This window comes from Capra hircus, chromosome 4, assembly GCF_001704415.2.
Source record: "Capra hircus breed San Clemente chromosome 4, ASM170441v1, whole genome shotgun sequence".
In the NCBI taxonomy this organism is placed as follows: domain Eukaryota; kingdom Metazoa; phylum Chordata; class Mammalia; order Artiodactyla; family Bovidae; genus Capra; species Capra hircus.
In genome coordinates, this window is record NC_030811.1 from 42537794 (window position 1) to 42551861 (window position 14068).

General features: G+C 43.1%; 1 protein-coding gene across 2 annotated transcripts in view; it reads left to right on the forward strand.

Moving 5' to 3' along the window:
- HECW1 (HECT, C2 and WW domain containing E3 ubiquitin protein ligase 1) overlaps positions 1 to 14068 on the forward strand; it is a 319356-nt gene that overhangs the window by 201185 nt on the left and 104103 nt on the right. For both annotated transcript variants that reach the window (XM_018047001.1, XM_018047002.1), the window contains 3 exons: positions 2329 to 2479; positions 10329 to 10462; positions 12923 to 13044. In XM_018047001.1, coding sequence (XP_017902490.1) covers positions 2329 to 2479; positions 10329 to 10462; positions 12923 to 13044 — 407 coding nt within the window. The remainder of the gene's footprint in view (positions 1 to 2328; positions 2480 to 10328; positions 10463 to 12922; positions 13045 to 14068) is intronic.

Consider the following 14068-nt stretch of genomic DNA (forward strand, 5'->3'; position numbering starts at 1 on the left):
AATGTGAAAGTAAAGTGTATAGGTTTTATGACTATAATAATTAGAGTAGGGTACATTATTAGGCTCTACATTGTTCTTAGACTTCATGGAAAATATATAGTATAATATATGACAGATCCCTCAGTCACGAATGAATGGATGCACATGAATGACTACTATCCCAAGGTCATCCGTTAAGGTATCCTTTTCAGAAGTCTGTTTTGGTATCACAAAGCCAAGTGCACTGAACATGCTGAGGCTGAAGTTCCATTCAGAAATTTTCTCTTAATGCAATATGGTTTATACAGTATTTTTACAAAGAAACCCAGAAAACCCACTTATAATCTCTAATTATGCTTAGCTATTATTTTCTGAATATTTATGAGAGGTTTAATTAACCCTCTGCCTTCCACATGTTTAATATATTAACAAGAGAGCCTGTCTGGCTTGACATTCTTTTCTGTGAAACTCATAGAAATGATCATTATCCTTGCACCACACTTCAGTTCTTTTCCTTGGAGAATCCATGAGACTGGAGTCTTGTCTTTGAAGGAATCCTCCCTTTACTACGGGGCACCTGGAGGACAGGGATGTGTGTTAGTCAGCAGTGGGTCCTCGGGATCTGGCCGGATCTCTAGTTCATAGTTCACAGTTCATAGTTCTAGTTCGTAGTAAAAGGAGGTGTGTGTTCAAGTGAATAAAGTACCATGATACTCTTCAAAGGTTAACACTTATTCTTTGTTGGATGACAGTCATGTTGGGTTTTAAAAAAAGCCTAATTGCTGCTAGTTTGGGAATCACTGAAATTTTTTAATGTTTGGCTTCAATTAATTACCCGATAGTTACACAAATACACAATTCCGTCAATGAGCTAATTAATATTTACGACTAACAGTTGACAGCTGAATCATCTAGTAGTCAAATTTAATCAAAACCTTCTAGAATATATTTATACAGCCTGACTATATATATTTTTCAATTTGTCTTATAAGCTGAATTTGGTATTTTCTGGTATTTTAGATTTCCTTGGGCCTTATTTGGCAGTCCCGCAGGTAAATGTCAAACATAAGCCATAATGTTCACAAACAGATAAACCATGCACACATCAAACCATAACTAAACCAAATGTATTTTTTCATTTTAAAAACAATTGAGAGTTGCTATGTCATTACCTGAATGATACTTTTCCAACAGAATTGCTAAATATCTGACCTACTCCCAAAAGCTATGGCTTTTCTCATTTAAAAGGCTGAATAGCTTTCCTCATTTGCAGTCATTTTTGCATTTTATTCTGTAGTGTAACTCATTTTTCAGCATAACTTTATCATGAAGCTGTTATTTCCACCATATTTTTACATGTGGACTCTAAAAGCTTTGCCCATCTCTGGTACAGCAGACATTAAGCTCATCTTCGTTAAGCTCAGGTGTGTACATGTGACTCCCAGCTCTCTCAGTTTTAAGGATTTTTTTCATCCTATCACCCCAGTCCGGCCCCTATGTATATCATGGACTGTGTCATCTGTGCTTCCACCTTTTAGTTGGCTGCTGTTGTTTAAATTTTAGAAGAATTTACCTTTATCTTGGGCTCCCTCTACTGTTTAGGATGGTTATTTATCAACAAAGAGATACTTAAAAAGCTTGATGCTAGTTAATAGTCATGATTGGTTTTGTTTTGGTCAAGAAATATTCGGCAGCCACAGATGGGTTGAACATAAACTATAAATTCACAACTTATCAAAGGATGGTTTGAATTTAGTTTCTAAGGGTCAAAACTTTCCATTCTTTCTCTCAAGAGGCAATCAATTAAAGGCTGTGACGTATTAGAGGTTATAGGAAGCTGCACCTACATGCAATATTTTAGAACTGTAGTCAAACCTGGGTTTAAGAGGAGCCATTATTCCCTCCTAACCAGCCATCCTCCATCAGATTTAACAAAGAAAGGACTTTTTTCAGCATCAGAGTGTCAGCTTTCGCTGGAGGACATTCCTATCTTCCAGCTGTAACTTGGTAGCCAAGAAATTTGACAAGATGGAATTTTTTAAAGAAGGAAATAAATATTTGACTTTGTCTTTAGAAATTGTTAGAATTTTAACATAAGTCATATTTGAGGAACCCCAGTTACTGTCTCAAATGGTCCAGCAGAGAATCGGAGTCCCGTGGGCTCTTTCCTGGCACACCAACTCCATGCCAATGCCTCAGAGGTCACACAGGTGCTCTGGGCAGTTCTTGGTCTTCAGCAAGTCACCAGCAGTGAGTTCTACCTGCAGAAGACCTGGAAGTGCTTGTCTGTTTCACATGGATCCGTAGTTTGTCCTTGATTTTTCTCTCTGCCTTTTTATCACGCACTAGACTGGGAAGCTCGCATTGACAGCCACGGGCGGGTCTTTTATGTGGACCACGTGAACCGCACAACCACCTGGCAGCGCCCCACAGCAGCAGCCACCCCCGATGGGATGCGGAGATCTGGATCCATCCAGCAGATGGAGCAGCTCAACAGGCGGTGGGTGACCAGCACGCAGTGAGCCCCTAGAAACCATGGAAGGGGAAGGGCAATTAATGAGATTCCCTCTAGACTTTTCTGCTCAGATTGTATGAGGAAACTGCAAAGTAATTAACCAACTCATAGTTAGTACTTGGAAAGCTGAATTTGTAATTCAGCAGCAGGACATCAGCTAAGCCTGAGTGTCATTTAAAGATGGGGAGTCCTCTGTACACCTTGAGGGCCCAGGCTCAAACACAGGTGTTCTTAGCCAGGGGCTCATGGACCAACCCCTTCCCCCCCACCCCGCCCCCGCCCCAGGTATTCACTGAGGGTGTCAATGTTCCGGGAACCATTCAGAAACTGTAAGTAAGTTATACATGGATGCACATTTTTCTGCCAGATATTCATATCTGTCATAAGAATCTCAAACAGGTCTGGAACACAAACAGTTTGGAAACAGTTTGAAAACATTCAAAGGATAGGTTTAACAGAATACTAAAAGCTGCCGGAGAAAAAGCTGTCTCATAAATTGCTATATTCATGCCTACTCCAGTCCCATAATTGCTACATACTCAGAAATATACATTCTTAAACAGCTTTCATCATAGAAAATGAAATATTTAAAAATACTTTTTGAGAATTGTTTTGTCTAAAACATAGGCCCTTTACTAGTTTTTAGTATGTAAAGATGTCATTTTGTTTTCAACATGCAAACGAAACCCTCAACAGCAACTGTCCCATGTGGTAAGCTAGTACGAGCATCACACTCAACATCTTGCTCCTTTAAGATCAGGACAATGGCTCTTAGATACTTTTAGTAGCCAGGAATGCAAACTGCAGGCTCAACTTCGTTTATAACCACCTGATGTCTTGCTAGTGTGAAGTAGAGGAAAAAGGTGGAGAGGGATGAGAAAGAATAAATAATTGGACTTGGGGGACACAGCTATGGATAACAAACATACCTTGAAAGTTAACTCTACACTACAGAAAAAAATGGACAATTTAATACTATTAAACAGAAAAAAAAGCTGAACTTCTAGTTACTGCTGTTGTAGACAGCATGCGTTAGTCGCTCAGTCGTGTCCGACTCTTCGTGACCCCATGGACTGCTCTGTCCATAGGATTCTCAAGGCAAGAATATTGGAGTGGGTTGCCATTTCCTTCTCCATGTTGTAGGCAGAGGAGGATGCTTTAGGTGAAAATCGCGAGGATTCTTTTATCACATGAGCATTTGGAAGATACTTGCTTTCCATTTTTCCCCATCAATATCTGAGTGTCATTATTAAGAACCATAAAGCATTTTCATTGGCAGCATATTTCTCTAGTTATTCCCACAGAAAGAAATCATATTACAAGGAAGAACATATTGTATATAAATGTACCAAAAGCCATGGGAGTGTCCTTTCATGGTGTTTGCAGCTAAAAATGCAGGGAACACAGCAAGCTCATTTTACATAGAGATCGTGTTCAGATGCCATACGCAGAAATAGCCCCAAGGTCTGTCTTGCCAGACAGATAAGTTGAAAGTGTTTATCAGACTAAGAAACAGGGAGAGCACTAAAACAAAACAGAAGCAGAAGTAAACACCTTGACTCATGACGTAAAAATACTTGGAAGTTTGTTCATGATGTTCAGATTGTATAATATAAAGTGAAAGTGAAGTCACTCAGTCGTGTCCGACTCTTTGCGACCCCGTGGACTGTAGCCCACCAGGCTCCTCCGTCCATGGGATTCTCCAGGCAAGAATACTGGAGTGGGTTGCCACTGAAGCCAAATCCATCCTTAACCAGGCCTCTAGAGAAGTGTGCAGGCTTTGGTGTATAAAGCCCTGTGCCCTCCAGTGGAGCTGAACATGCTGAGAAGGCCCAGACTTTGATGAACAGGAAGCTGTATTTGCTGCATCCATTTGGACAGATAAAGAAATTGAGCAATTTGAGAAAGTGCTTATTTCTTGTGAAAAATCCTACCTAGGGAAACTTAGATAACCTTGAGATAAGTATCCAGGCACTTCAGTGCTTATTTTAGCCTATTGCTTTCAAGCATTTAAAGTTTTTCAGTGATTTGGCCTGATAACAGCAGCCACACAAAGTATACTGTCAGTCTTTTATCCACAGTCTTATGTGTGGTGCAGATGTGACCACACATAGGGGGCATTTGTTTGATAAACTACAGTTATCAGGAGAAATTGACACCCATCACTGTCTCATAGCAAAATGGAAATACTTTTCAGTGTTGTAAGAAGGAGTTTCTTTTGACTTCTGGTAGGGTGATTGTGAAAGGCAAATGTTTTGTGCAAAGAGATATGCACTGCAAAATAAGGAGTTGACGAAGTAGCATGCGGTGACCACGTGCCCTCGGCCGCTTCCCAAGTGGCCTTGGTGGCTTTGCCACATGCTCCTACTGCAAGGGAGTCCCTCGTTACCTGCCTTCCACCTGGCACCTGTCTCCACCCTACAAAGATCCAAACCTAACGTTGTTTGGCCCTGAAACCTCCCCAGAGCCCTCCACACACAGCTGGTGGCTGCCTCCTCTGCAGCCCCGTTACTGATGGGGCACCGTGCCTGCCACTGGTACTGTCCTTACCTTCTTTCTCATTCTTCTGTGTCCCTCCTCCCAGTGGCTGGATGGGGCCAGAGTTTACCAGGACTCAGTACAAGACAATTTCCCAAGTTAATTCCTGCACTTTCAGAATATCCTGAATGAACTAACTCTACCTTCTTCACAAACACTTCTCAAACAAACCAAAAATATAAATACATAGTCTGATTTTAAATGGTCAGCTCAAGTTTGATGTTTTAGTTATCTGGATAAAATTATACTATGGAGAAATGAAAATCTTAAATATGAAAAAAAAAACAAAGAAGGATCTTATAATCCTATACCCCAAGGATTAGCTCTTCTAAAAGATTAAACTGTCTTCAAGTTTTCAAGTTCCATATGCACAGTCTTTGTATATTTAAAATGGTAATATAGTTTTATATTCATTTTTCACTTACTACATTATTAGCATTTTCATATTGCTACATAGTCTTAAAGTTATCACTTAAGTGATAGTGTTCCAATGAATGAATGTAATTTAGTTAATTTGTCATATTGTTGATATTTATTTTTATCATTATTTTGGGCAAGACCCAAGGGCATGTAAAATGCTAGGATTTTCTTAGCATGTTTCCTTTGGGTTATATTCCCAAAACAGCAGGCCAAGGGAGATCTATGTGGTGTCAGTATTTGATATCAGTGTTTGAGTATTTTTTAAAGTGATTCTGCAGATTCACTCTGCCAGCAATGGTACCCTCCCTTCCTTATCATCTTTTGGTGGGTTTTTACTGACTTAAGCAATTCTCCTGGTGTTTTGGTGCATCTTACATTTCACTTCTTAGAGGGAGGTCTACTTCTGCTTCATGAGCTCTTATTTTACCAATTTTAGCTCCTCCTGTGAGAATTGTCTATTCCTACAAGCTTAGTTTGCTTGGCTTTTGTTTAGTTTGTTTTGGCTTGGCTCCTGAAAGGTTTTGTTGTTTGTTTTTTTTTTTCCTTCTGGTTTGGTTTTGTGTGTGTTCCTCTGTGTGTCCATTTACAAATTAGACATAGCAGCTGACTTTCTTATCAGTTTCCATAAACTCTATGCAATATAAATATTTAACCTTTTACTGCAAAAAATAAAATGTGAGGGGGTTATTGAAGGACTCTTCTTGATGAAATAGAAGAGAACCAGCTCTCTGACCCCCTCTTTCATCTTCAGGTCAAAGAGGGCCTCTGAGGTTACAGCCCTGCCCTCGCTGGGTGATCTTCCATGAGTTGCTCTGTGGCCTGCTTCTCCAGGACTGTCCCTTCTCCAGCAAAGGCCAGGAGTGGGGTCTGGCACTTGGGTTTTGAGGCTGCTGACCTAGTAAGGTATGGGATACCACAGGTCCAACGAAGGACATATGGAGCAGGTTGTGAAATTTCAGACATTTTTATCAAATAAGGTTATATTAACTCATTAAAATTCTCTTCTGTGGTCACTGCACTTTGGGAAGGAAAAGAGAGGCCACAGCATGAAGTTTGTCTAAGCCCTGTTCCAGATGTCTGTTGCTGAGAAACAAACCACCCAGACTTAACGATGTAAACACCAGTATTGATGATTAACACCATTGTCGTCGTTGTCGCCATCCTCTCTCATGGTTATCGTGGTGGGCTGAGCTCAGCGAGGCCCTTCTCGGGGTGTCTCATGGCTGCAGTCAGAGGGTGGCTGGGCTGGAGAGGCACATATCTCGAGGTGGACACCGGCTGTTGGCTGGGGCCCCGGCTGTGACTGTCGCCCCAAGCACCTGCGTGTGGACTCTCCGTGTTGCCTGGGCGTCCTCACAGCATGGCTCCTGTATTCCATCACACTTGTCCCTTTCATTATTGTCTATTCATCCAGGAAGCCACAAGACCTTCCCAGCTTGAAGGGAAGGGGACACTGATTCAGCCTCTTAATGTTAACAGGAGAATGGTAAGATTCTAGAAGAGCTTGTGGACTAAAAAATATAGTTGAGTCACTTTTGGAAAATGCAGCCTGCCTTGAGCTGCTTAGGGGATCCTCTGACAGCAGGTCCTTTGGCCTTTGGCAGGCCTCACTCCTCCCCAGGTCAAGGTTACACCCTTGGGCAGCTTCTCATGGGCTCACTGAGTAACCCCCCACCCCCGCCCAAGGCCACACTACTTGAGTCCCAGCAAGAACTCAGGAACATCACGGACAAACAGCCTGCACCTTCCCTACATCCTCCCTGCCACAGACATGTGGGGGCTAAACACACATAAGCCTTTCTCTCTCTCTGCTGCTTTGCTCATTCCTGTCCTTCCACATTTTCTCGTAAGAGGCCTTCTCAGGAATGCCTCCCAGTAACTGCTGCAGGCAAAGCCATCATTCTGCCAGGTGTCAGGAAGGAGTGGCTAAGTCTCCTTAGATAAAATAAAACCTCAGACCAGTGCGTATGTAGATAATACCATCTGAATATAGATAATACCACCTGAAGATTTGTTACAAATGCAGATTTCAATTTTGCTCCAGTTTCTGTAATTATAATAATCACCCAAATTATCACTCTGGCAGGTAGTCTGGAAACCACAGTAGGAAACAAAACTCCTTTTTATTTAATTTATGTATTATTTTTGGCCAAGCAGCATGAAGGATCTTCGTTCCCCCAACAGGGATTAAACCTCTGCCCCCAGCAGTGGAAGCGTAGCATCTTAAGACCACTGGATCACCAGGCAAGTCCCCAGAACTCCTCTTTAAAGGTCAAAGGAAGGTCACTGATCTTCAGAATGCCACCACAGAAGACCCTGTCTGTGTGACAATATCTCCCATGACCTTGGATTGCACTGGCTACTCGCTGCTCCCCAGATGCTGGTCCCCCTTCTCTTCACACTTGTTCCTCCACTGCCACATCTCTTCTCTGAGCACATGACCCACATAGCAACGCTCCCCTGACTGTGGTCATTGGTGTGACCTCTGGAACCTCCAGATTAGCCTGTCCAAATCCACACCAAAGTCTTCCTGCCAACCTGCCCATCTCACCTGGTCTTCCTCATGGCTGGTGCCTCCACCCACCTGCACTAAGCGGAAGCCCTCCTTCCCTCTTCTCCTGCTTCCATATCCAGGCCCCCAATCCTGTTAAGTCTACATGTAAAGTTATTACAGTTTGGTTGCTAAAGATCTCTTAAGTTCAGTCCCTTCTCTCGTTCCTACTGTGCCAGGAGGAAAAGGGAGGCAGAATTCCTGTCCTGTGCACCAGTGGGCTGAGAGACATCAGGCAAAGTCAGGGTCCCACAGGACGGAGAAAGGAAGCAAAGCAAAGAGGAACAAGACAGCTGGACACCTGCATACGAAACACAGTGAGGCTTAGGCAGGCAGGTATACTTTCGGTGTAGTTTAGGCAGATATAGTTTAGGCAGGCAGGGAGGTTTAGGCAGGCAGGCGTAGGTGATCTTAGTATCCCTACAATATGTGGGTATTCCCCTTCCCCAGAAGCATCCTAAGAGACCAGCATGATACACCACGCCTGCCTGGGTCCAGGCTTCAGCATCTCCAGCCTAGACCGATGTGGTAGTTCTCAGCTGCTCTCCCTGACTCCAGGCTTTTCTCCTCCCATGCACTCCACATAGGTGGGGGTCAGTGTAAAGCTGAATATGCCTCTTTCCCAAGCAGCTGTCCAGTCCCTACAGCAGCAGTTCTCAAAGTCAATCCCTGGACCAGCAGCAGCGGCTGCATCACCTAGGAACTAGTTAGAAATGCACGTGCTTGCCTCCCATCACTCCATCCCCAGACCTATTGAGTCAGAGAGACTCTGGGAGTGGAGCCTGGCAGCCTGTTTTCACCAACCCTGTAAGTGATTCTGATGTAGCTCTGGGCCTAGAGAACAATGTTCCACCAGTGCTGGCACCTCCTAGGTGCTTTCTGCCACTGTGCTGATTCCCTGGCCCTGCCCAATGCCTACACATCCTGGTGCCACCACCAAGCTTCTCAGAGTTCTCTCAGGTGAAGTCTTTGGCGTGTTTTATTTCCTCCGTGTACCTTCCCTCCTAGCTCCCTGATACGTCCATACGCTGGCTTCAGAAGATACATGCCTTGGGTGTCTCCTTGTCCCTATTCATAACTCTAATACATGTAGGGCATCATGTTCACATCACCAGAGTCATGGTCTACATGCCTTTCCCTTTTTTGCTCTGTCCTGACTGTGAGTGTTCAGAGAGTGAGGTCATATTCCAGTCTTCTCTTTGGTCTGAAAGTCCAGCACAGAGCAGGCCTCATTGGAAGAGTCAGTGAATATTTAGTAAGGACCCAGTTAGGTGACTGATTGGCCTACTGACTCATTCTCCAACTTGGGAAGAAAACTCAAAGGAAACTTCATATAAGCTGAAAGCATTTATTTGTCTGCCAGTGTTTTTGTTTTTAATGTTTAAAATGTTATTTATTGAAGTATGGTTGATTTATGATATTCAGTTAATTTCTGCTGTACAGCAAAGTGATTCAGCTCTACGTGTGTGTGTGTGTGTGTGTGTGTGTGTGTGTGTGTGTGTGTATACTTTTTCATTATGGCTTATCACAGGATATTGAATATAGTTCCCCCTGCTACAGAGTAGGCCCTTGTTGTTCATCCATTCTATATATATTAGTTTGCATCTTTTAGTGTATAATCTTTGCACACTCCTTCCTAGTCATTCCTAGTCATACTTCTAGTCGCTCAGTCGTGTCCAACTCTGCGACCTGTGGACTGTAGCCCACCAAGCTCCTCCGTCCATGGGACTCTCCAGGCAAGAATACTGGAGTGGGTTGCCATTTCCTTCTCCAGGGGATCTTCCCAACCCAGGGATCGAACCCAGGTCTCCCACATTGCAGGCAGACGCTTTAACCTCTGCACCACCAGGGAAGCCCCTTTCACTTTCTTTCACTTTCCTAGTCATACCAGTTAACTGTCGAATAAAAACAAGTAGAACTTTTAGTCTGTAGACTTATCACAATCAAAGAGAGGTGATTTGATATCTTAGTTGTAATATTTTTAAGTTCCTTCCCACACCATTATTTTAGACTCAGTCCAATTTCGTTTAACGCAGGGCAGAGGCTGTTTTTTATAATGATTTTTTGTGTGTTGATTTTTTTTTTTAAGTCACCATACTTGAAACTCATCATAGTTTACAAAACAAAATGAAGTCAAATCACCTAGAGATACTTGTCTTGCAAATTAAGTATCTTGGGAAAATTTTGAGCACTTCTCTCCTGACATTTCTTGACATCCAAGACAATTCTTTACAAATTTTCCCACTTACCTGACTCAGAGCATCAGCCCCTCAACAAGCCAACAAACCAAAGTTAACTCCTTACTTTTCACTTTCTGATGCAAAGGTATCAAAATATTCAGCGAACCATTGCTACAGAGAGGCCTGAAGAAGATTCTGGTAGCCAAATTTGTGATCCAGTTCCAGCAGGAGGCGGTGGAGGAGGTGGGAGTGACTCAGAGGCTGAATCTTCGAGCTTAGGTATGGCCAGCGGATACCGATGGGATGGAAGATGGATAAGGGAAAGCAGGGAGGTGGGCAAAATCCAGGAGGAGAAAGATGCTTGGCCGCAGCAGGGTAAAAACAGACAGAAGTGTCTCACCAGAAATGTAATGGAAAAGTGGACTCACAGTGAAGAGAACTTGTACTTGTGCATCAAGGTGATTTTTTTTCAGTGTCTTAATCATTTCTTGTTGTGTAAATTTATTTATTGGTGTCCTAAGGATGTTTTCCACTTGAAAGTAAAAGATGCCAATAAGAATTCAAGGTCTCCTTCCAAGGAGCCACGTGACAACAATAGGAATAAGACTTGTTTGTATTTAGAATAAAATATCAATACAGTCCCCCGCTGAGAGAGGAACCTGGCAGTAAAGAGGTTTTCCATTGGCCTTATGATTTTAAATACACCACCACTCAGGAAAATTTTTTACCAAATACCATGAGCATCCACTAGGGGGCCTGGTGTTCATTTCTTTGAATGTGCCTGAGTGGAACTCAGATGTAAATATTCGAAAAGCCTGAGATTGGCTTCTTTTCTGTTTGTTTTTAACTGAAGTATGCTGCTGCTGCTAAGCCGCTTCAGTCTTGTCCGACTCTGTGTGACCCCATAGACGGCAGCCCACCAGGCTCCCCCATCCCTGGGATTCTCCAGGCAAGAACACTGGAGTGGGTTGCCATTTCCTTCTCCAGTGCATGAAAGTGAAAAGTGAAAGTGAAGTTGCTCAGTCGTGTCCGACCCTCAGCGACCCCATGGTCTGCAGCCTACCAGGCTCCTCTGTCCATGGGATTTTCCAGGCAAGAGTACTGGAGTGGGGTGCCATTGCCTTTGACTTACAATATTGTGTTAGTTTCAGGTGTACAGCAAAGTGATTCAGTTTTACACATATATATTCTTTTTCATTATTGACTGTTGTAAGATATTGAATATAATTCCCTCTACTATACAGTAGGTCCCTGTTATATATTATATTTTATTATATTATATATGGTTTAGTCGCTCAGTTGTGTCCAGCTCTTTGTGACCCTATGGACTGCAGCTGGCCAGGCTCTTCTGTCCATGGAATTCTCCAGGCAAGAATATTGGAGTGGGTTGCCATGCCCATCTCCAGGAGATCTTCCCAACCTAGGGATCGAACCCAGGTCTCCCACATTGCAGGCGGATTCTTTACTGTCTGAGCCACCAGGGAAGCATCTATATAGTGATTAACCCAAAACTCCTAATTTAGCCCTCCCCTGCTCCTTGCCCCTTTGATCACCATAAAGTTGTCTTCAATGAAAACATTGGTTTCTATTTTTTATACCTGTAATAGCGTAAGATTATCACAGCGACATCCTGATAATCCAAATCTCTTAAATTGGGTAAATGATGGCAGATGACATGTATAGAACAGTCTGAGCAAATAGCCACGTGTTTCGCGTCCTGCAGGTCTCCGCTCTCTGAAAAGCAGAAGAATGGATACTTTCATGGCCTCTTTTAAATACACATACATAGTTCCACCAACAATTTTAATTGCCTCCATTCTAATCATTTTATCAGATACATTAACTAAACTGACTAGTTAAGGTTTTTCTATTATTAATTCCTTTGACTGCTAAGAGAGATTTGGTAAGGTGGTGGAATAATTGGAAATATGAGGGAAAAGGAAGAGAAAATTCCTTTTGGAGTTTGGTATTGGATCTGTTGGCATTTGCTGTATAACAAATTATCCCAAAGCTTAGTATCTGAAGCTCACAGCCATGCGTTAACCTCCCCCCACCCCAGTTCTGCAGGTGGGCAGTTTGAGTTGAGCTCTGCCAGGTAATTCCTCAGGGCACTGGGCTCACATGTGCCTCCTTAGTCAGCTGTGGAATAGGCTGCAGGCTGGCTGGCCTGAAATGGCCTCAGCTAGGGTGGCTTGTCCCTGCTCCCCATGGCTTTTCATCTTGTACAGGCTGTTCTCATGATGAGGAAGAGAAAGTAAGTAGGGACCTACAGGCCTCACAAAACCCTGGCTCAGAACCTCTGGCAAATTTTGTTGGTTAAAGCAAAGCTCAAGGCCAGCTTGATTTAACTTGGGGAGAGGCTGCAAAGTCCCAGAGTGATGGGGATGAAGGGAGAGGAAGGATTGTGATCCTTTCTGCAAACAAACTGACATAGCTATGGTGAGCAACTTGTAAGGAAAATAAGAAAAATTCAGTGGGATAAAAGGGATGAGTTATTCGAGGACTTGATCCAGCTGAAGTTACACTTGAGTACTCTGGGAAATACTGAGTCTCAACTGAGACACAGTGATGGGACACCTGGCCGTCATTGTGACACTGGTTGGATCACCATTCGAAATAACAGTCCTCTCCAGCAGTGCTGGTGAAGGCTTGTAGACTGTCAGTGCCACAAAAGAGAAGTCCTCTAACTGAAACGATCTTTTTCCAATGCATTCAGTTGCTTTGTTTCACTTCTTCCAGATCTGAGAAGAGATGGGTCACTTTCTCCAGTGAATTCACAAAAAATCACCTTGCTGCTACAGTCTCCAGCGGTCAAATTCATCACCAACCCTGAGTTCTTCACTGTACTGCACGCCAATTATGTGAGTGTTCCCACACACAGAGGGGGCCTGGCCTGGCTTCTGGCAAGACCCGAAACACAACTTTGCAAAGTCATTGGACAGATTAAAGAGGATAGCATTCTCACTCAGGCAAGGGGGTGGGGTGGGTGGGGTGAGGGGTGGGAGCAGGGAACAGGAAGAGAAGAAAGATGGTTCCTTTTTGTTCTCTGTGAGTCTCCCCCAAAAGGAGAAAAGCTAGATTTAGGAATGCTATATCTTCTTTGGGTTTTTGTTAGATTCAAATGGGTTGATGTCAGTGAAAGTATTTGGAAACAAAGGTGCATTTTTATTATAGTTAAAATTTTTAAGGGACAAAATTATGGAATTGACAGATTCCCTTCAACCTGAATCATTTTATAAAATCACTTTCATTAAAGAAAGTTTAAAATAGATAAATAGGTTTCCTTTTCATATAATTAGTTTATCAAATAACGTGCTGCTGCTGCTGAGTCGCTTCAGTTGTGTCCGACTCCCTGCTTATGGTTAATTTAATGTGATTTTTATATATTTAGCTTTCTCTCTCTCTCTCTCTCTCTCTCTTTTTTTTTTTTTTTTTTTTTTTGGTATTGTCAAGAAAGCAATGACATGATATCAGCATGCATGCATGCTCGGTCGCTCAGTCGTGTCTGACTCTTTGTGACCCTGTAGACTGTAGCCTGCCAGGCTTCTCTGTCCATGGGATTTCTAAGCAAGAATACTGGAGTAGGTTGCCATGCCCTCTTCCAGGGGATCTTCCTAACTCAGGGATCGAACCCAAGTCTTAAGTCTCCTGTGTTGGCAGACCAGTTCTTTACCACTAGTGCCACCTGGGAGTGAAGTGAGGTCATTCAGTCGTATCCAACTCTTTGCGACCCCATGGACTGTAGCCTACCAGGCTCCTCTGTCCATGGGATTTTCCAGGCCAGAGTACTGGAGTGGGGTGCCATTTCCTTCTCCAGGGGATCTTCTCGACCCAGGGATTGAACCTGGGTCTCCCACATTGTAGTAGTAGCAGTGAAGTCGCTCA